The 23300-nt window shown below is 35.2% G+C and overlaps 2 protein-coding genes across 2 annotated transcripts; both read right to left on the reverse strand.

Moving 5' to 3' along the window:
* Nucleotides 1-4471: 4471 nt before the first annotated feature.
* LOC107048348 (ras-related protein Rab-39B) lies at nucleotides 4472-10451 on the reverse strand. Its single transcript, XM_015271491.1, has 4 exons — nucleotides 10329-10451; nucleotides 10027-10236; nucleotides 8479-8588; nucleotides 4472-5272 (listed from the first exon to the last, which is right to left on the reverse strand). The coding sequence occupies exons 2-4, from the start codon at nucleotides 10132-10134 to the stop codon at nucleotides 4834-4836; spliced, it is 657 nt and encodes a 218-aa protein (XP_015126977.1). The 5' UTR covers nucleotides 10135-10236; nucleotides 10329-10451; the 3' UTR covers nucleotides 4472-4833.
* Nucleotides 10452-13413: 2962 nt separating this feature from the next.
* Nucleotides 13414-23193, reverse strand: LOC107048344. The gene is made up of 3 exons (XM_015271487.1): nucleotides 21445-23193; nucleotides 16433-18447; nucleotides 13414-14493 (listed from the first exon to the last, which is right to left on the reverse strand). Exons 1-3 carry the CDS (start codon nucleotides 23131-23133, stop codon nucleotides 13893-13895), a joined length of 4305 nt encoding a protein of 1434 aa, XP_015126973.1. The 5' UTR covers nucleotides 23134-23193; the 3' UTR covers nucleotides 13414-13892.
* Between the last annotated feature and the right edge of the window lie 107 nt (nucleotides 23194-23300).

The following is a 23300-nucleotide window of genomic DNA, read 5'->3' on the forward strand; positions in this document are numbered from 1 at the left end:
CAAAATTCAAGTCAATCCATCAAAAATCCTGGTAACGAAAATGTTTCGAAGATTTTATGCCTGTACAGCCACATGCTGTCATAAAAAAAAAATTAACTTGATTTTTTCTCATTTTTTGAGTATAAAAAATAAGTACCAAAGTCATCTGTATGTAGCTCAATCGAAATCCAGCAGAATCTTCTAGAAAATGCGCTGATGTTTCTTTTTTTTCTCGAAACATCTTCGAATTTTACAGAAGTAGAAAATTTTCCCCACCAATGGAAGGAAAACTACAAGAAAAAGATGCATAAGAATGTTGATAAACCTCTTCTCCTTGAAAATATTCGTAAAATAATGGAGAAATCTGCTAGAGAATCATCTCCTGTTCTTCATCACTTCATCACAGGATTGAAAAAATGAATTGGAACAGGAATTGATATTAAAAGTGAATACTTTGTCGTCCTTACTGCGACTGAGATCGTTGCAATGATGAAATACACATATAGTTTATCCAAAATATTGTCTCTGAAACGTAATATTTATGAGTTGAGTTCAGACAGATTGATCTATAGACTTTATGACTTGTAACGGAATGTTAGGGACGATAATAAATTACTCACAGCTTTTCGCACTAAAGTAACTGACGAAAGGCACATTTTTAGAAAGTTTTAAATGATATTTATTGAAGTAATTTATTGAAAGTAGTCGTTGATGACAATATTAAATATTGTCAGAATTCTTTTCCTTTGGAAATTTATATACAAAGTAAAGTTTAAAGAAACCGAGTGATACGAGGCGATGAGAGCTTCCAGCTTTATAAATTAAATAAAATGAAAATTATGACGTCGTTAGAGTCGAAAAATATGTAATGAAATTGTCATTTTAGATGATATGATAATTTAGATAGACGTTTCTCCGAGCCCGATAAAATAATTGCATGAAAAACTTCGATCTCCCATTTTATCTCAGAAGTGAAAAATCGTTCTCTATCTGTAAATAATTCATTCAATTCTCACTTAGTCTATGTAAATAACAGCGATTGTATTTCAACTTCAATGGGAGTTCATCAATTTGACTAATTGATTATGAAAGAAAAGTATTATCTGTAGGAAACTGTATCTCAAGACTTTCATTCTTATACTTTGTAAATTTATATCAGAAAAATATGTCTTGCCAAACATGGAACATTTCATACAATTTGGACGTTCCGCGATATAAAAAAAAAAAACAAATCTTCTAGTCAGTATGAGAGCGTTTGAAATTGTTCATTCGATTGTGATTTTTCGAGAGTATGAGAGTATTTTTCCGATTAATTAATTACACAATTACAATCAGTTTAGAAGTTAAACTTTTAAAGTAAGTTTCTCCTAAATTGAGCTATGGAATCTTTTAATGCATAAGAATACATGAGGATATGATTTCTTTTTACGATTGTTTTTATATCGATAAGATTTATTATTGAATGAATTTTCTGTAGGTACAAAGTTGAATAATTAAGGGATTAATATTCTATATTTTATTTTATCTGTAAATAATAAAGATATATAATATATTATCTCATCTTTACATTTCTTTATTACATAAAGACAGTAAAACGTTTACATGCTAGACTACATTTTGGCGTATTTACAGAATACATGCACTTCCCTGTGTTGAGTATATTCACGCGTGCGTGCATGCACTTTTTTGGATATTCCGATTGTTTCTTTTATGGCCTAACGATAGATCTACGTCCTCGAAGATCATTCCTATTTCTTTAACGTTATTTCAGCGATTGGAGTCATACCCTGATACACAAATTGAACCGTAAACAATTTGATTCCAAGTAATAATCAATTATCAAATATAATTTATCCAAATTCATATTACAAAATAGAATTATATATAATGAAATTACAAAATATGTTCATCTTGAAATAAACATCATTTTCATTTTGGTACCGAGATTATTAACAGAAAAAAATAATTATTATTGAATAAGTTAAAAATTCAAATCTGCAATTCTATCAGATATTTACAATAATGAATATCAAGTTCGTATTCATTAATTACGAAGATACAATTTATATAAAGTATATTAAAAAAATTGATGTTTTGGGTTTACTTTATTTTTTAGTTCTAACCAATCTTGTTCGAAGAAGCGATACTTCCTCGAAATTCAAAGAAGAGTCTGTTTTAAAGCGTTTTTTCCTGTTCAGATCATTCTAACCAGTATCTTCATCAATAAATGAATTCCAATGAGATAATTGTGAGGATCATTTGCCAAGATTTTGATTCTCAATCACATGTGTTTTCTATTACACTTCACTATTGAAGGCACAACTAATGCACCTAATTTACGGTCTTGTCAAAATTTCCATAGTAAATTGATCGAAAGGAGCGAAGAACAAAAACGTTTCACGTCACAAATGATTTCCAGGTCATTTAGTCCTATTCAAAGTTCAATGGTTCAACTGTTTTTATTTAATTTACATCCTATGTACAAAAATTAGTCACCATCAGTGCATACACTTTAACATCGATCATTTGAATTCCAGGGGTGGATTCATTGTCTAAAAAGAGCAGTAGAAAATGTTTGATGAATTTTGGGATGATGTGATAAGACGTGATTAGTTCAAGGTGTCATATGTCATGTATTTTTTGTTTAATTTTTTGTAACTGGGATTTTTTTGTGGAGATGATCTCTCGATTTTTCTTTCTCAAGTCACTAATTTCCGAGATGATTACGAAAATCGTGAATATTAAGCGTGATACGGAGATAATTTCAGATGAATTTGGGAAGTAATATTGGGAGAAGTACACTGTCTTTTAAAACGTTCTCCTGAAGTACATCACTCTCGGTAGAAATCAATTTATATTCAAGTTTCCATAGTAAACATTTATAAAATAATTTCGAAGTTATCCCTGTGCGGATACACTGGGGTTACTCAGCAGCTCGAAGCATGCTCTAGAAATTTTCTTGAGAAATTTATGAATATTACAGGTCCAGCAGAATCAGCTAAAATGATGGTGTTTTCGCCCTCATGTTTTTTCATTCCATTGAGAAGTCAATGTCCTTCATTCCTCAAGCTGAATTATAGGAATTATGCGTGACAACAACGTCGGTTTTTTCTGATGAGTCCAACCGAAAAGAATTTGCAAAGCTTTTCAGAAACTTCATTTTTTTGAAATTTTTAAAATTTCTCCAAGTTTTCAAATAAATTTTTCATTAAATTGACTCACAAAAATTGCAATCGTACAGGTATGAATATTTTCAAAAAAGGATATCATAAAGATGTAACAATTCGATGTTGAGTTTCTAATGAGAGGTGCAAGCAGCAATAAGAATGGGGTGATAAGCAACCTCAGTGTATCCATAAAGGGTTAATTTTTTGTAGCTGAGAAATTTTTTATGGAGATGAGTTCTTCATCGCTCTTTCTCGTCACTAATTTCTGAGATCATCACATAAATCATCAAGATTAAACGTGCTACGGTTCGACAAAATTCGGACGTCGTCGACCTCAAAAACGGGATTGACCCCATTTTACAGCTATTTTGATGCTGATTTTAAATTTCTTTTGAAAAATCTTTCTAGTACGTATAGTTTTCATGAAAAAAAATTGAAGTGTTGAAAAGTGGCTAAAAAGGGCAATTAAAAAAATTAAGTAAAAAAAATTCGATTGGATGACAAAATTTCACAAGAAAAATCATCAAATTGGGACTTTTTCAGGATTTTTTTCACTTGTTTTGACTCAACCAATTGGGATGAAATGCAATCCACTAAACAAATCGCATTTTCATTAATGCATAGTTTTTTTCTGGGAAAAACTCCGTCCAAATTCATTTTTCACAAATTTTTCTAATTGTTCGTTTTATCATTTTTCAATTTTCAACATTTTTTTTCTCGAAAACTAGACGCGTAGAAAGATTTCTCAAAAGAAATTTAAGATTAGGATTAAAATACACATATTTTAACATGTATAAGATGAGGTTGGTTTGGTTTTCGAGGTCGAATACATCCGAATTTTGTTCAACCGTATAATCCAGATAAATTTGGGAAGGAACGTTCAGAGAATTCAATGTCTGTTGAAATTTCCTCCTAAATTAAATTTCATGGACAGTCGACTACTAATTTTAAGGACAGTGACCCTGAATGTGAATTAGGGAAAAAAAATCATGAAATTTCAGGTTGCACTGAAAATTTGGAAAAATTCCAGAATTTTAAACAGTATATAGACGAAAATTCCTTGATTTATTTAAATTTCCAATCCAATATGAATATTCAGTCCCAAATTACATTAAATTTTCAGTGAAATCTGAAATTTCCTGATTTTTTCCCCCTAAATCGCATTCAGTGTCACTATCCTGAAAATTCAGAGATATATTTACCGGAATTTTCTGGTTTTCCGTACATTTTCAGGGAAAATGGAACTAAAATTTGCTTTTCTCTTTGTTTTTTTCACGAAATTCTAAATTTTCAATGACCAAATTCCTTGAAATTTCGGTGGTAATTTAATTCGATAAAAATTTCCAAAAAGTGTACCGGAAATTTCAGACAAAAATTTTTAACAGTGCACTCCATCGAAATAAATTTATAATATTCACCTTTTTATAAAAAGGATTCACGAGATAATTTCATAATCAAACAGAATGGCCTAAGTCAACCAGTCACGTCTCATCACTTTACTCCAAAATTTCTACCCTTTCAAATCTCGAAAGAAAAAAAAATAGAATGACATGAAGTGAAGAGGTCCTAAAGAATGGCAAGTATCGATAGACGAGTAAATCTAGGGCAAATCAAATTTTCTAATGCACTTTTGAAGAGTTTCTTGGGTCATTGTTCGTTGAAGAGACTGGAAAGAATGAGAATGATCTCAGCAACACGAGGATTTGGCAGGTTCAGCCTCGACTAGATTGAAATCTAAACCGCCGGGACGCGCAAAACCCGTCTTAATACCGTCCCAACCGTCTTCTACTTTGTACTCGCCAGTTTTAATTCTATTGTAGACCTCCTGCGTTACGACACGAAATGCCTCGGTGACGTTAACTCCAGTCTTAGCGCTAGTTTCAATGTGATGTATGCCGTTTTGATCGGCGAATGATCGTGCCTCCTCTTTGGACACTTCTCTTCTTCCACCGTTGGTTACCAAGTCGAGTTTGCAACCGATGAGAGCGAACACGGGGCGATGGGGCTCTATGTGCCTGCGAGCTTCCATCATCCATTGGGGAATGTGTTCGAAACTCGCTCGATTGCAGACGTCGTAGACCAGGAGGGCGCCCACGGAATTTCTGTAGTAAGATTTTGTGATTGACCTGGCAGAACAATTGAATTTTCATTATGGAATCTCTTTGCTGGTTTGATTAATGCAATTCATGTGTGAAACAGAGGAAAAAAAATGTTGTTTTTACGGATATCTCCATAATTTTTTCCAGGAATTGATCCTTTATTTTTAGCAAACCAACTCTAATGTCTAAATTTGTAGGGATTTCTATCCTTAACTTTTGGGGATCTGGGCCTTAATTACAGTCAATTTTTTTATTACAGCTTCCGAACCACTCAAAGAAAAACCATTTAACAAAAATTAAAAATAATATCTCGTTCTATGATTTCACAGGTCTTAAAATAAGATTTTCAAAATTCTTCGTTTGAAGCTCGAAATTCTTAACTTGAGGGTTTCGAAAGTCTTAATTCTGTAGTGAAGTGGTAAACTAGGATAAGTGCTTTTTTTTAAAAATTTTCTATTGCTTGATTCGAAAGTTCTTTCAAAGGTGGTTAAATTTTTCAACTCTCCTGAAAAAGTTACATTTTTGCACTTATCCTAGTTTACCACTTCGCTACAGAATTTGAGATGGTAAGATCTTAATTTAAGGTCCGGGTCTACTATCTTTCGAACGTTATCTCGATGTTTTTTTTCATCGTTCCTCATCTGAAATTATCCATTAAGTCCTGCATCATGCAGAAGTTTTGAAAAATTATGAATGAATAATCAAAAAAAGTATAAAAAATTCTTAATTTTCTCAAAAAGCATTTTTAATTTATATTCAGAATAAGTTGAATAACAAGAAATTGAAAAATGTATCTGATTTACGGTGACAAATGGCGACCTGTCACCCAATATCATGCAAGGGGAAGACTGATTTCGTAAATCTTTTCCCACACTCCACAGAGACATTTACTACGGAAAAGGCTCTTTGAAAAAAGTTGTAATATTTTGGAGAATCTTTTAATCACACTTTTATCACATAAAAATGGCAGATGACTACATACCACTGTTTTGAAAATTGAGATACCTAGCTGTCACTTCCCATGGGGAGTTAGTGTTTTGTTATCCACCATGGAAAATGACAGCTAATAGATAATTTGCCAGAGCGAATCAGATATTTGTAATTTCCACTTTTTTCAACTCATTCTGAATCTCAATTACAAACGCTCTACAAATTTATATCGAATGACGAAGAAACACTGCTAGAAATGACATTTCTTACTTGCACAGAGGATACAAATTTTTTTGAATTACTAAATTTATTTGGGCGATAAGAATTTTTCATTATTTGGACAGACTTTAAATGGTCAGCCCAAGATTTTACTTTTTGGTCATTTTTAACTAACGATTTTTTTTTTGTTCAAACAAGACTCGTTTGAGAAAATTTATTTATTCTTTCAGTGTAGAATTATCCTAAAAATTAGGGATTCAACCAGTGAAATTTAGGGTCAAAATTCTTAAGATTTAGGATTAGATTTCTGGAAATTAGTGGTAAAATCACTTGACTTCAGAATTTCTCACTTGTTAAATTTCAGATTGCCACACATCCCTAAAAATTGAAACTTTTTCTCTATCAAGGATTTAATAGTAAATCCTAGAAATTCTATTAATGTTTGCTAATTTCTCTTCTAAATTCCCCAGCTTTTTTCACTTTTTCATAATCTGAAAAATCAGATAGAAATAATTCAATACGAGGATCGGAATTAAGTTTATCGTAAAATCGAACGTGATTGAAATTTTTACATCCATTATTTTCCAATGAGAGTGCAATACTCGTAACGTTTACTTCAGCGTTACTCCGAATATTTTCAGTCGCTGGAATTCCCACTAAGTATTGGCAAAAAGCTGATAGAATTTCCACTGGAATTCGCTAGCGAATGTTCTTCGAGGTTTCATTAGATATTTTTCACGTATATTGCAAAGATTATTGGGAGTGAAAAGCCAATTGTACAATGGAGTAAAAAATTTCAGTAATCGATACGCATTATTTTGCAAATATATTCAATTCTCATAACATCTGTCTATAATACAGGGGCTTTTCAACAAATTTGCAGCGAACAATTTACAATTGAATTCTAAAGATCTGATCATTTTCGGAAATTCGATAATCGTCAATATTGAATTGACGAAAACGATTCTGTATTACGAAAAGATGAAAGATTAATTGAAGAATTGATAGAGACTATACATTGAAATTTTGCATTATTAAAAATTTCATGAATTACAGCAAAAATCGCTTTACATTTTACTCTAAACTATCGACAGAAAATAATTTTTCGACAGAAAATATCTTCTAATAAATTTCCTTGCATTTGAACTTATTCTGACAAATTCATTCAAGTGCTCACTTAAGGGGATTCTAATCCCTTACTTCCTCGGATAGTCCCTGAATAATATGTAAATTCGCCAAAGGCTTATCTCCTTTTAACACATGGCTATCTCATTTCTAATTCATTTCCATGTAAAGACTCAAGAAAAACATGGATTGTGATTATGCAAATTCATGAGAGACTAATGGAAGTATTCCGTTATATGCTAGAATATAATTTCATATCACTCATCCGTGAATGATCTCATTATGTTCTCAACTTAATCACCACAAATAAAAAATGACAAATGAAACGTGAGTATTTAAATAAAATTGTGAATAAAAAATATCAATGAAGATTACGAGGATTGAGATAGAGAGTTGAAATTTTAAGAGGATTTAAAAAAAATTTATTCCGAATATTTTGGAAGAAGAAAAATTGAAATTGGTGCAGTAGTTTTTGAGATATTGAGGAAAAACGAAGTTTAAACAAGTTGTTATATCTCAGGGACTACTGGACTGATCGGGCTGAAACAGCGCGTCAAAGTTGGAGTCAGTCATAGCTCCAATAACCCAAAATTTTAAATTTTTATTTACAAATTTCACCGTATTTATATTGAATTTTCTTAAAATTAATTACCAAAATCCCAAGTTGTCACATACATACGACCCTAAAAACATCATTTCTTCACGTTTCATAAAATTCTCGACAATTTGCAATCAAAATTAGAAAATCGAAAAATCAGTTAAATACAAGGCTTTCATTCGGGAGCAAAAAGAGAGTACTTGAATGAAATTGTGAATGAAACATACCAAACAAGTTTCCATTATTTCACCAAAGATTTCCTCCCACATAAACACAATATCCTAACGAATAAACCGTGTAAGACAGCAATCTCAATATTTTCCAGCCATTGCCCATCTAGTCTCCTTATGTAATTACAAACCTAAATCTCTCCTGCCCAGCTGTATCCCACAACTGCAACTTGATTCTTGTTCCATCGTCCACATCTATCAGTCTCGCGAAGAAATCCACACCAACCGTAGGATCTGATAACTGAACACAAAACAAACAAGATGATATGAACTCTGAGTAATAATAAAATAATAAAACAAGTGGGAAATTGCTCTTGTATTGTATAGAGTATAGTGATTTGCTAATAAATTAGCAATATACTTCCGAATGGTTATTTTGCACATTATTTCCTTCTGTCATATCTAATTCATTGTTTATTTTATTTTATTAAATTGAATAAGATTTCCGTTTACCTAATTTTTTCAGATTTTGAACTTAGTTAAATATTATCAGCATCATTATTGTTATTATCCCTTTTCTACAATTCCATCTCTCCTCTCAGCCCTTCGCTAAAATGTTAATAGAAAAATTTTATCTGCACATACTTGAATGAATTTGAAACATCACATTTAAAGAAACCATCAGAAAGCTCACTTTCAGAGAAATTAATGAAAAATTCAAAATTTTCAACAATCATCGTAAAAATCAAGTCAACCAATATATCTATCGTAATCATTGTCTAACTTCGACTTAATGGCATTAAAACAAACATTTTAAGCTATCATTGAATTCATTTGAAGCATGATATTCAAAGATATCCCCGGAATTCTGATTTTTAAAAATACAAAATTTTTGAAAATTTTCGAATAAATCAAAATAACGATTATTGCTATCACCTTCATCTTCGAACTCGGTCAAAGAACATCCAAACAAATATTTTAAGCCATCATTCAATCAATTTAGAACATTTTTTTTAGTTATCGTGGGACAACCGATTTTTGAAAAAATTCAAAAATTTAAAAAACTAATGGATGAATCAAATTTTAATTAATGGCGATCGATGGGGCTCAATAATACCTACATTTGAAAAAAAAAAGATTCAATTTCATCCATTCATTACGAAGAATTGAAGAAAAACTTCACCACACACATAAGTACGGACACGGTCGAAAAATTGTATTTTCGAACTTTTTGCATCATAATGCATCGATATAACACAAAAAATTCAAAACTTAGATTTGAACGATTCCAATGCTTCCATTTGGAAGCAAAAACTTATCTTTCTTACTACAGTAATAAAATCTTCACCGATGTTATCACCCACCTAGTGATCAACTAATCCCTCTCTAATCATTATCTCCCAGCTTTAAATAAACAAAATAGCTCGTCTTTCATTTCTCTCTCTACATCCACAAAAATGTAATTATAATTCTCACAACGCAAAATGATGGTGAAACCTAACCTTCACAGAACCCAAGTGCTATTCAAAAAATACCAGACAATTGCGTCACAACTCCAAAATAACTTCACCCGTTCTTCATAAAGAATTCAAATCCCCAATGTTAAAAAAAATAAGAAATTGAGAATTAAAAAACCCACACTCGAGTCCACAGAGCAATAACCACATGTAATCATCGATGACTCCAACAGGTTGCCCCAAATAAATCCCAATGACAACAGAACAAAAAATCATAATTACCTCAGCAAATTTTCCATCAGTAAAATACTTGAGCAAAGAACTCTTTCCCACTGTACTGTCGCCGATCAGAATCAACCGAAATTGATAGTCAAAAATTGGCTCCACCATATTGTCTATTATTTGTTTGTTATAAATTATTGATTTGAGTTGAATCCATACACGCACGTCAAGAATCTTTCACTGGTGCCTCATGGGTTCAAAGGTGAGACTCTATTCATGGGAACACAGAGTTTTAAAAAAAGGACAATACAATGGTGTCGTTTATTTTGCGAGACTCGCGATCACAGCTGACCGTGACATACCTATTGGAAGGGTTCTTTTGATACTTGAGGAGACTTGCGCGAACGTCACATTCCCTGCACACATCGTACACTGATTCGACGCACACCAGGAGACAACTGACGTTGCGGGAAGTTTATAAATGTTCTACGACGTATTAAACGCTTTTCATTGAGGTGTGGAAAGTGCGAGAGGATTATCTCGAAATCCTCAGCCTCAGTCGAGGTCAATCAATTCATTCTCAGGTCCTCGGGGGACTTGTGAATGGATTTGGCTCGCAGGAACCAATTAACGATGGCCTTTTGGCTGATGCCTGCATTGCTGTTTGGGTTTCATTGCGGGATTTGTTTATTGTCCTTTTTGTAGTGTTATGAGTGTTTGTTTTGGATATTGCAGTGCAGATATGAATCACGCAGTTTCTGCATTAGTCATTGGACTTTTGTTTGATATGCGAATGGGAAGGAGGGAGTGAAGTTGTTTGAAATTACCCCTGTACAGGTACACTAGGGTTACTCAGCACACTGAGAGAAATACGACGAAGTTCTCAAACAAGTCTTGCTTGTGGCAAGAAAATAGTTTTTTGGAAATGATCAAAAATTTATGTTTTTGTGTCAAACATGCAGAGAGTGCGTCGAGATGAAAAAATTGCAGGCGGCTGTATCTTCCATACAGCTGTTATTGCACGTGCATACGTCCATGGTCTTTCCTTCTTTCTCGAATTTCCTAGAAACTCCTTGCATTCCCTCGAATTTTCTGGAAATTCCTTGAATTCTCTCAAATTTTTTAGAAACTCCCTGAATTTTTTCGAAATTTCAAGAAACTTCTTAAATTACCTCGAAATGTCTAGAATTACATTATATTAATCCGATAAAATTTTTCATCTCCGATTTTTATTCTTTGCTATTTTTTTATGTATTCTATCAAAGTGTGAGGGTAGATATTGAATTAATAGGTATTCTTTCATTATTTGAAAAAATATATCAATTTTAATACTTTCTGGAGACATTGAAAAATCGAAATTTTTATTTTCTTGCTGATCACATATCTCTGTTCTTTTTTTCACTTTCTTCCATTGAAATTAGATCATAGAAGGGGAACATATTGATATTTTTTCATTTAGAAAAAAAAATCAGTTTTTTGTCATTCCGGCCGTAAGGCAGCGTTTCACGGATGCTCCGCTTCGCTCCGCGTCCGTGAATCTCTTCTACGGCCGTCATGACAAGAATACTGTTCGTCATACGGCCAAAAAAACTTTTCTAGCTCATATGATTGCAGCCCTCGCCTTCGGCTCGGGTAAGCTCATATTCGCCAGAAAAGTTTTTTTCGGCCTAGTGACGAAATATACTATTTTCGGCCTAATGACGAAATATACTATTTCATGATTTGATTTCATTGAGAGCCGGAATTATTATATTATACTGATATTATTTAACATAAATATTTTTTCATTTGAAAATGAGAAAAATTGTTCCCATAACTTGTATACTACAATGGGAATGGAATCCAATAAATTTAATTTAATCTAACCACAAAGAAAAATTGGAAAGAAAACAATAAATTAATATAATATAATCTATCGAAGGGCGCGAAGCGCCTGTTCGCTAGTTTTCTAAAATTCTGACAGATGGCGCTGCACATAAGGACCGTTTCTCAAAATGACCCCCATATATATGACGTCATGACCGAAAAATTGGCCTTGAAAACGACTGATTTTCAATTGATTATCATAAGACATCTAGGCAATATTTGTCCATAATTTTCATAATTTTTTTTTTCTCAAATTGTCCCCAATATCTTCGCGGGGTCTCAAACTATCAAATCGTCCTTTGGCACAATCACAGAACACGAAAAAGCCTTCAAAATGAGACGTCATACATAGCATTATCTTCAATTTGACAGGGTTTATACGAGAAAACGTTTTTTAAACCGTTAATTACTCAAGAAGCTATTTTTTTTTTAAATCTGAAATTCAAAAAAAATTTTTTAATCAGTGTATAATGTGCACAATCTTATTGTTTGAATCCTCATAGTCAAGAGTGTTGGATACGACTCATCACATTCTACAAATCCGATGCTGAATTTAATGGGTTTCGGAATGAATAATAGTTGATTTTTCCAATGGAGTTAATTGATATTCACTAAGTTTATTCATTTGTACAATGAGTATTTAGGAAGCTACAAGCAATTGACACAATTGATACGAAAGATTGATCCAGCGTCAGGAGCTCCCATGACTCATAAAGGGAAAATAAACCCCTCAACTTCATTTACATTCCTCATAAGTTCTTAAGCATAAAATACAAAAGTAGTATAAAATTGTCGTTATTACAAAAAAAATCTACAGTACGTATAGCATGTCAGAAACGTATCACAACTTTTCCAATAATCTTTCTTGTAAACAATTTCCTCTGTTCAATCCACTAGTACAATGATGAAATTAAATAAATCGACTCTTCTTTACGTTCAGATTTCGGGGAATATTTCCGCATTCCGGGGAGATACAAATCCCCCAGAATTTCACCTCTTTGTATCTTTTATTTTGTTCTCCAAAACATTTTGGATGAAAACGTGTCTATCTATTCTACATTCAAAAATATTCATCAAAACTAAAATTGACCTATCTCGTTTCCCCACTTCACAACAGAATGTTTCGTTGCATAAATACTGATTCTATTTGTTATCTGGGTATTTCGCTAATTATTGGTATGGTTTTGTACCTTCAAAAATTAAATTTTGTAGAGGCATTTTATATGGCTTAAATTTTTTTTGAGATTTGTGAGTTTTTGACAAAATTTCGCGTTTCAGAACAGGTTAACTTTTTCCGGTTTCCAATAAGTATTTCCAACGGAAATTTTCCGTTTTTTCGATTGACATGGTGTCAATTAGCTCACATCATCGGAAATGCTTCAAAATCGCCAAAAAAGTAAAAAATTGTGCGTCGTACCCTCTTCCCCCACCTCGACTGAAGATTTGTTTCTTTCCTTACTTAAAGTGACTATTTTTACGAAACATTAAAAAATTAGACTGAGACTCAGATTCGTTCTATCCAAAAAAATTTTTTTCAATTTTCGTTTTTTTAAATTTCGGAATACAAAAATTAAAAACTGAGAAATTGGAAAAAAAATTTTAAAACGAAAGATGAAAAAAATTAGTTTTGGATAGAACGGATCCGAGTCCCAGTCTAATTTTTTAATATGTTCCGTAAAAATAGTCACTTTAGGTAAGGAAAGTAACAAATCTTCAGTCGAGGTGGCCGAAGGGGGTACCATGCACAATTTTCTAGTTTATTGGCGATTTTAAAGCATTTCCGACGATGTGGGCTAATTGGCACCATGCTCAATCGAAGGAATGGAAATTTTTCGTCGGAAATACATATTAAGAACCCGAAAAAAATTACCTCTGCTGAGACGCAAAATTTTGTAAAAAAACAAAATAAAAAAATTAACGTTGTGGGCGTAATCAAATTTGAAAAAAATGGAAGTTTTTTTGAGACCTTTTGAATGGTAAGCCATATAAGCCTCAAAAAATTAAATTTTTGAAGGTACAAAACCATACTAATAATTGACGAAAACGCCCACCTCAAAAAATCAAAAATCGAACAATTGTTCACTGCGCAGAGCAGCTTCCAGTTTCTCCTCAAATTTCTTATTCGCTAATCGTTGTTTCTCCAGAAGTGTTTCTAATTTGTCAGTGATACTCTGGACGTGTGAAAGTTGATTCTTGCTCTCTTCAAGAAATGATTTTACGACTCCTGAATTCTCCCTATCAGAGATGTTATCGAATTCCTCAATGACCATTGATATCTCCTGATTCTCTTTGTCGGCCTCTTCCTCGAGACGTCTTCTCTTGACCACAGATGTCTCATGAGGCTCCACTAAGGAAGTCATCTGGGCCTCGTATGTCAAGAAAATATTCGATTTGAACCACCAGGGCAATGTTCTGAACAATTTGATGTGATTTTTATCATAGACGACTGATAAGTCTGGAGCCACCAGCCGAATTTTTTCCTTGATTATCTCGGTGAGAACGTGCACAAAATTCGGCTTTTCAGTGCTGTTGGACATGAAGAAAATGTTGCTCAGGATGTTGCATGATATTGCTTCGTAATTTGATCCTCCTAGGGTTGTATTACAGTAACGGATGACGCATTTGTGAAGCTTCATTGTGTTGTCGATAGGCCAATTAAATCTGTTACAAAAAGAAAATCATATGAAGAGGAAGTTCAATTATCGGTTTTCAAAATAAATGTAGTGTTGGCATATGATGGGAATTGCTAAGTCAGAAAATGAAAGTGGCCCATTGCACAGGTCTAAATCAAGTATAGTTTTTTTTTTCTAAAATTAGCTATTTGCTTCTGAATGAATTAATCTAATTAAAACAAAAGTGTACATTCGGTTTTCTGTCATTAATTTCAAATTAGTAGGGATCCTTCCTGAATTTTGACCTCAGCAAAATTCAATAGTTTTTTTTTAAGACAATGTGAGATAAAATTTTTTAGTGAACAGAATTTATTTTAAATTAGACAGATTGAGTGAAAACAAAATGAATGTAAAATTTGATATCACAACAGTTCATGCCCTTGATACATCAATGTTGATGTCTCCTCGGTCGTAAGTAAATTGTTCAAATTTTATTTTTCTCCTGAACAGTTTTTCTTAAACTGGACTTAAGACCAATACAAATTTTTTGCTAATGAGTTAGCAATTTGCTTCTGAATGGTAACTTGGGGAAGAAGATATACCAGCCATGAACCCTTAATATGATCCCTAAATATCCCAAATGTCGAACATGAGTTCCATATGCTTTGGTTAAACATCTAACAGACGCCGACTAAATTAAAATTAAACTGGTTTAAACATCCACTGAACATTGATTAAACCTTGGTTAGACCCTGATAAACCTCCGACTAAATCCCGACTAAACTCCAACTAAACACGACTAAACATCGATTAAACCTTCGCTAAACTCAGACTACATCCCGACTAAACCATGATTAAACCTCGATTAAATGCCTTTTAAGGCTAGAATTTCAAAGAAAATGATGCCATCGCCACTATCTTCGAACTCGACCGAGATAACATCCAAACGAATATTTTAAGCCATGATTGAAAAACTAAATTTGAAAAAAAAGCTCACATACATGCATACGAACATGATCTAAAAACAACATTTGCGAACTCCTCAGACCAAAATTAGGCATCGTCACACAAACAAAAAATTGAAATTTCAAATTTGACGAATACAATGCTTCCATTCGGAAGCAGAAATCAGAAAATCTACACTGAGAGAAAAACGACCAAGTTCTCAAACAAGTCTTGTTTGGGTTGACAAAATCGTTAGTTGAAAATTACAAAAAAAAATAATTGTTTGGTTCGAATTTGACAGTATCAAACATGAGCAATTGCTGTGCTTTCAACAACAACGAAATATTTGGATCAAGAGGCGGATCATTCATACAAGATGATGCCTTTTCAGGATAAAAATATCTTCTATAGAGGGAAGTTTATCAAGAAATATTTTGTCCCGAAGTTACAAGATAGCTGTCATATCATTATTATTATTTCACTGAAGAATTAATTCTCTGTCTGTGATTGTTGAATAATCGAAACTACTATCGCTCCTTTCATATAAAACGAGCATTTGCCGGAGGCAAAATACGTATGGGAGCAGCGACTAACGAAGAAGTAGTGCTAGAAATTACATTACTTGCGTGCACAGAGAATACATTTTTTTTGGAAAGACTAAATCTAGAGCCGACCGTATACTGAGAGACAAATTGACATAATATTACAAAAATAATTTCTTGAGTGAAGAACATCGCATGCATATTCGATCAATTCATGGTAGGTTTCAGACAAGAAATCGGTGCTCTTCGGGCAAAAGAAGTATGATACTGAATGAAAAAATGATATTTTTTTCCGGAAATTAGATAATATTCCTAAAGAGACAAAGTAAGTTTGGGAAAATATGTTATTGCTTTCCTTCAAACTAATTGCGATTCAGAGCAAGTAACGGTTATATTTTTGAAATATCTGAAGGTTTTCCCCTGTATAAATTCTGTAAGATGCAAAAACAACACTACGTTATTGTCAAATAGTGCACAATCATGTTTTGCAATCAAACTTACGGCCAAGGTGGTAATATGAAGCCCTCAAGAATGCTCTCGATGCTTCCCCTGTTTTCCTCTCCCTTCCAGCCCTCATCAAAGTACTCATAACTGCAAGGCACATCAAAGTCTTTCGGCAAAAGTGGTTTGAACTCCGCTGGAAAATCCGTATACATCAAACTCTCCGGGTCCAGAATGACATCCATCAGCCGACCAACAGCTTCATTGTGCAGATCAACAATGAATTTGGGGTCATCAGTAGCTGCTTTCAGAGCTGCATTAAACGGTGCATGGCCAGCTATCCTCAGCCACAGTTCATCAGTCAAACAATTCTCAACAACATCTTTCAAATAATCCATCTCAAGAGGAATGGGCGTTGATCTGTTCATACTTAGCCAGAGAATAGCAGTCTGAGTCAATTTCAGAATGCTGTCCTCGTCAATCATCTTCTCACGATGCACAGTATACTCAGAGATATATTCAGACCTCAACAGGTTATCCAGTTCACTCTTCGGTTCTAAACCCTTACAATTCCCCTCTTTCCCCAGGATGATGAAGACCAGTGGAATGGGCATTAATTTCTGTCTCGACAGAACAGTCTTCGTGAGTCTCCTCACGACTTCCTTAGGATCCTCATCAGACATCGCAATGAAGAAGAGCCCATCCATCCCCATGACATCATCCTCCCCAGCGATCCCTTCACAATGTTTAATACAAATATTCAAGGTCTCGTAAGGATTCGGTTTGTACGTCTTGATGATCGGATCCATCCGGCTGTCCCCAGGGCACAGGTACTGGTTCATGATGTTCTTGTACCTCCAGAGGAGGACCCTTTTCTTCAATAAGGGCCACGACACCACCGCCTTCCAGAACATAATCGGTGTTGGGTCTGTATCAAGAGTCTTCGCATTCTCCTTCAGTCCAGAGTAGATTTTCAGCTCCACTGGACTGATGTACTTCAAGTTGTCTTCATTACCCGACTTATTCGACCTCCTCCTCATATTCTGGATCACCAAGTCCTGATCCTTACGGTATAATGACTGGGCACATGCCTCGAGAGAATATCTAGGCAGCCAAACTGGGGTATTGTCCAGAGCTTTCCTCTGCTCTCGTTTCTTCATGGCGTTTCGCTGCCAGATCCTGTAGCACTTCAGGACAATTCTGTTCTCGACCCTCTTGGCGACCTCGTGGAGCCTCTTCTGGATGTATAACTCTTCGTCCAGAGCTTTCATGCAGTCTTCACGGATGACTTCTTTTATTAAATCGTCTGATATTTTCTGACTCAGTCTCTCGAAGACCTTGGCCCTCTCCATGAGTTCTTTCAAGATTGTCGAGCACATGTCGTGGATTACTTCGGTTTCTATTTCATTCGCACATTTTTTCGTGTTCTCTTCGATTTCTTGGAGACGTTGCTCTCGAGCCAGGGATTTTCGTCTCAACTCTTCTTCCTGCTGTCTTCTCTTCTCTTCTGCAAGTTCTGATTCTGTTCTTTTCTTCGTTGGCGATTCTCTCGGCTTTGCTGGCTGAGGGGCTTTGAATGTATTTTTTGTCTTCTGGTTGACATCAGACACAGAGAGAAGTGGAGGAGTGGACACTGGCACTGGTTTAGCGAAGATATTGCCCTGACTCGCACCAGAGAAAATTGACTCATTCCCAGGCTTTCTATCACCAAAAGTGGAGGGTCTGCCACCTGTTTTTCCGGATGGTTTGGGAACATCAGGCTTGGCGAAAATGCTGGGTTGTTGTGCGCCTGGGAATGATAATCCGGGTTTACCACCGAAAGGATTATTCTCCCCTGATTTAGGGATAAATGGCGATTCTATCGACATCTTCGAGTCGATAGCCTCGACAGTTGAAAACTTGAAGTTGTTGCTGAAGATGTTGCCAGATGTGAAAGACAACGACGAGAATATGATTGATTTCGTCGTTGGAACAACCTCATTTTCACCATCATCAGCATCGTCATACTCTTCCTCATCCTCTTCTGTTTCCTCCTCTACGTCTTCTTCTTCAACCTCCTCATCCTTTTGCTCCACCTGCAATGATTTTAAACGGATCATGATGAACAGGAATGTGAGAATTATCATTTGTTGATTTGGAGGAATTTTTGATACAGTCCAATCTTTGTACAAGATACCACAGGGACTGTAGGGGAATAAAATTCCGAGTAATACCTATCCCCCACCTTACTTGCGCCCAGAGGGAAAAATATTTTGATTTGATACTCTTCGCACAAAATACCAGACGATTTCCATTTTTCACGATCATTTGAGTACTATTCCTGATGTGAAACATGAATGTTTGATTAGAAGCTATTGCTTCTTCGCAAAATAACAATTTAGAAACTCGGAATAAATTAGTTTATTAATAAGGGCTTGCAAGGCAAAAATTGACTCTTATTAGATTTTTGGTTTTCATAAAAAATGGGTTGAATTTTATGTTATTTTGTCTATCTATCCATTTAAGAAATGGACGTATAACATATGATGTAATGCATGTCAAAAATGAATATTTTACCAAGTTTTATGACCGATACGTTTGAATTTTTTTTTCCGAATGGAAGCCTTGTTATTGACCGATTTTTCGATTTTCTAGTTTTGATTTCAAATGATCGAGAATGTTATGAAACGTGAAGAAATGATGTTTTTAGGGTCATGCCTGTATGTATGTATCTAACAACTTGAGATTTTGAGGATTAATTTTTAGAAAATTCAACATAAATACGGTGAAATTTGAAGATCAAAATGTGAAATTTTGGCTCATTGTAGCTACTATTGAGCTCAACTTTGAGTCGCTGTTTCAGCGGGATCGGTCCAGTAGTTAATGAGATATAGCAACTTGTTTAAATTTCGTATTTCCTCAATATCCCAAAAACTACTGCACCGATTTTAAATTTCTTTTGGAAAGATGGCGATTAGAAGACAATTTTGAGAAAAGAAAAGTTGAAAATATTGATAATTGAGGGAGTTACGATTTTTTGAAAATGGCTAGTTCTTGTTCAAAAACAAGTTTTTTTCCAAATTGGCCTGAATATTTCTGTGGGGTTTCGAGCTAACCAATAGACCTTTGGCCCACTCAAAGAACATGGAAAGCCCTTCAAAATGAGACGTTATACATAGCATTATTTTCAGTTTGACGGGGTTTATACGAGAAAACGTTTTTCTTCAATCGTTAATTACTAAAAAAGATGATTTTTAAAAAATCTGAAATTTTCAGGAAAATTGTCAATAAAATGAAAGCAATTTTGGCAATTAGAGTTTGTCTGTTGCCGTAGTTCCGCGGTTGTTTTTTTTCAGTGGGAGAAGTATTGAAAATGACCAAAAATCGCTATTATTCATGCAATTATCCCCCAAATGAGTGAATATTCAATTGAATATTTAAAAATGAGTCAATTAAATTCAATTCTCGATTATCAACAAAGGAAAGCTCTTTGAAAAATGTATTTCCATTGTAAAATTAGAGAAGTAATAATTTTTCACTAAAAAACCATACAAAAGATAAATAATGGAAGATACAATGAGTCTAAACTCCACCATTTGCTAGTATTTAATTGAATATTCACTTATTTGGGCGATAATTCTATGAATAATCGTAATTTTCAGTCATTTTCTATACTTGTCTCAATGAAAAAATTAATAACCGCTGAAATAGGCGAAAGACAAACTCGAGTTGGCGTCAAAATTGTTGCCATTTTATTGACAATTTTCGGTGAAAATTTCAAATAAAAAAAAAAGATTTTTTTTGAGTAATTAACGATAAAAAAAATAATGTTTTTTCGTCTAAACCCCGTTAAATTAAAGGTAACGGTAAAAAATTATGTATTGCATTTCATTTTGAAGGGTTCTTCATGTTTTTTGATTGTGCCAACATCATGATTTAATTACTTGAAACCCTGCAGAAATATTGGCGCTAATTTGGAAAACATGTTTTTTTTAGAAAAACTAGCAATTAAAAAAAAATCATAACTCCCTTAATTATCCGTATTTTTGAATTGTTCTTTTTCACAATTTTCGTCTAATCTCCATTTTGTCAGAAAAAAATTGAGACGAACACGTATGAAAAGTTCAATAGAAAACCTAGCGAATTCGCTATTAAATTCTGTTGGAATTCTATAGGAATCCTATGGGATTTCTGAAGGATTTCTATTGGAATTCTATTGAAAAAATCTATTCGTTTTTTGAGCTGATTCTATTGGATACTCGATAAGAAAGAGATTTCTTATTTTTCTTTGAATTTTTCTCTTGAGATTTTTTCTATAAGAATGCTTGGGCATTAATTTTCTACGTTTTTTCTATCCGGATTTTGTAATGCAAAACAAAACGAAATCCAGCGGAAAAAACTTTGAAAATTTGTGCCCAATAATAATAATAAAAAACGACTGTTTGACGCAATTCAAGCAAAAATTTTTTTTTTATTAAATTTTTTTTCATCAACTTTTTTTTATTCTTGGCAGTACGGATGAGAATAATAATTTTCCATTCAGTAGAAGTGTTTACGGGCGAAGATTTTATCAATGGATTAAATCAAAAGAAAATGAAACAGCAAAACCCAAAGTCCAGAGCAAGGCCCAGGGGGAGATCCAGAGGGGGAAAAAGGAAAATGTGATGCTGAATTTCAATCGAATAATCCAATGGCAAAATCTTCGCCCATCAAAACTTGTCAATAATTTTCCAGTCTACTAAATGGAAAACTATTATTCTCATCAGTACTTCCAAGAATAAAAAAAAGTTGACAAAAAAAAATTCAATAAAAAAATTTGTTTTTGCTTGAATTGCGTCAAACAGTCGTTTTTTGATTGTTTCATTTTGCCCCACTCTCCCCTAGAATTTTTCAATAGAATTCCAATAGAGGTCCTATAGAAATCGCATAGAGTTCCTATAGAATCCCAGTAGAAATATATAGCGAATTCGCTAGGTTTTTATTGAATTTTTTCATACTTGAAACTCCCCAGCATCGGCTTTGTTGTCCTGCTGATTTGGCGTGGATCTGCTCATATTCATTTCGTTGCTATAAAAGTATAATATTCTACACACCTCTCCATTATCTTCTTCCACCCGTAGTCCAAATGTTTTACGTCTCAGGGGCGGTGGTGCCTCCTCCACGTCCTCCTCCATGTACTCATAAGGATCCCGCTCCTCTCCCCCCTCCTCCCCCTCACCAATTCCACGATTCTGATCACTAGCATTGACGGCCTCTGTCTTCAAATACCCTTGATCATCGAAACTGTTATGGGGCTTGTGATCCAGGTAGATCTGCTCCGGCATTACTCCCCCAGCGATGGCCTGTCCATACGAATACCCCATCTTCATTCTTTTGGCCTCTACAAGACTAGTTGCTCTCCCCTCATCCATCACAGGGGGTGGAAGATTTGCATTATTTCTGTTCAAAACAATATTAAGCTCGTCACACGATATATTCAAGTCAGCATTTGCGCAGAAGGCAATCGCCTCGTTCTCGTCATCAAACCCCAAGATGTCCATGAACTCGTACAATGGATACGCTGTGGAGGTGGTTCTGCAGTAAGCCTTCACCATCACCGTGAGCCCTTTAACCCTGACTTGAAAGAAGTACCTCAGCATGAGACAGGCGTTCAAGTACGTCGTTCTCCTCACGAGTTTAAAGAATCTCGTGTAATTATTCGACTGAATCGACGAGAACACCTGAATAGCGAATTTAACTTCTGGCGAGCTCTGAATGGCCTTCGGCAGTTCCTTGAGGTCCCACATAAAGCTCGTGTTGTCGAGATTCAACAGGATAATATACCCTCGAAATTCCGCTTCATTCTTGCAGCTGATGCCCTGCACCCTTAGATCGTGGTACATGTATTTGAGCGTTTGAAGGCACTTCGTGAGGTTTTCGGTGTTGATTTTCTTGTCGAACACAGCTGTCTCCTCGGCGCAGAGGCGCTCCGAGCAGACAATGTGAAACCTCGCGCATTGCTCGACGAGTTCGACAGTGTCCAAGCAGCAGAGGTCCTGCAGGGTGATGTCTTTTCGAATGCCCCTGGTCCTGTCCCAGACGAAGTGGTACCACTCGGCGAGGTTTGTGCCCTCCTCGTCGCAGAGGTCCACTATCTCGTGGAGGAGGTAGCTCATCGTCATCTTCAGGGAAATGACTGGCCGGAGGTCCTGGGGTAGAGGCTCTGCCTGGTCTGCCGAGGATCGCGAGTACTGCTTGACTGCTGTCTCGTGGCAGATCCTGTACTCTGCACAGTCCACTTGCTCGTAGGAGGCCACTTGTCTCTGGAATTCTCGCATCAGTCGCTCCTTCTCAGGACACATGTCTGGACAGGTCCCTCGGGTCTTCTTGGCGGTTGCCAGGGTGTGGCTTTTCACTTGCTTGAGCCTCATCAGTCTGTCCCGGGCTTCTAGGATTTTGTACTTGTCCTCACTGGTGCCTCCTGCTTGGCGGATTATTCCCTGGAGCTCTCGGGCTGATGCTGTTGATGAGTAAAAGGGGATTTGGCTCTCGGCCTCGACCCGGGGGAGCACTCGGTCGGGCTCCATTGGCTTTTCGGGCTTCGAGGACTTCGTGGAAGGTCTGGATCTTCTTGAGGATGATGGGGGGGTGTCACTGGTGTCCTCGGAGGGGTCGCCGGGGAGGTTATACTCCAGAGCAGTCATTGCTTCTAGTTCTGCGCGGATCTCGTCGTCCTCGGGTTTTAGGTACTGGGAGAAGGGATTCTTCAAGGCGTCTTTTTTCTTCACTGATTTTTGGGACATTTTGTGGGTCGGAGGAAGCACTATTTACTTTTGAAATCACAAACTGAAGCACTACTGTTTTGGAAGGAGAGAGAATTAAATATATGGACGGGAGTTATTTATCTATCGTAGGTAAAGAAGGGGGAGGGGGTACAATTTCTTCATTGATTCTTGAGATATTTTTTTGT

This window comes from Diachasma alloeum, unplaced genomic scaffold (genome assembly GCF_001412515.2).
Source record: "Diachasma alloeum isolate Michigan unplaced genomic scaffold, Dall2.0 Dall_scaffold_00187, whole genome shotgun sequence".
Taxonomy (NCBI): domain Eukaryota; kingdom Metazoa; phylum Arthropoda; class Insecta; order Hymenoptera; family Braconidae; genus Diachasma; species Diachasma alloeum.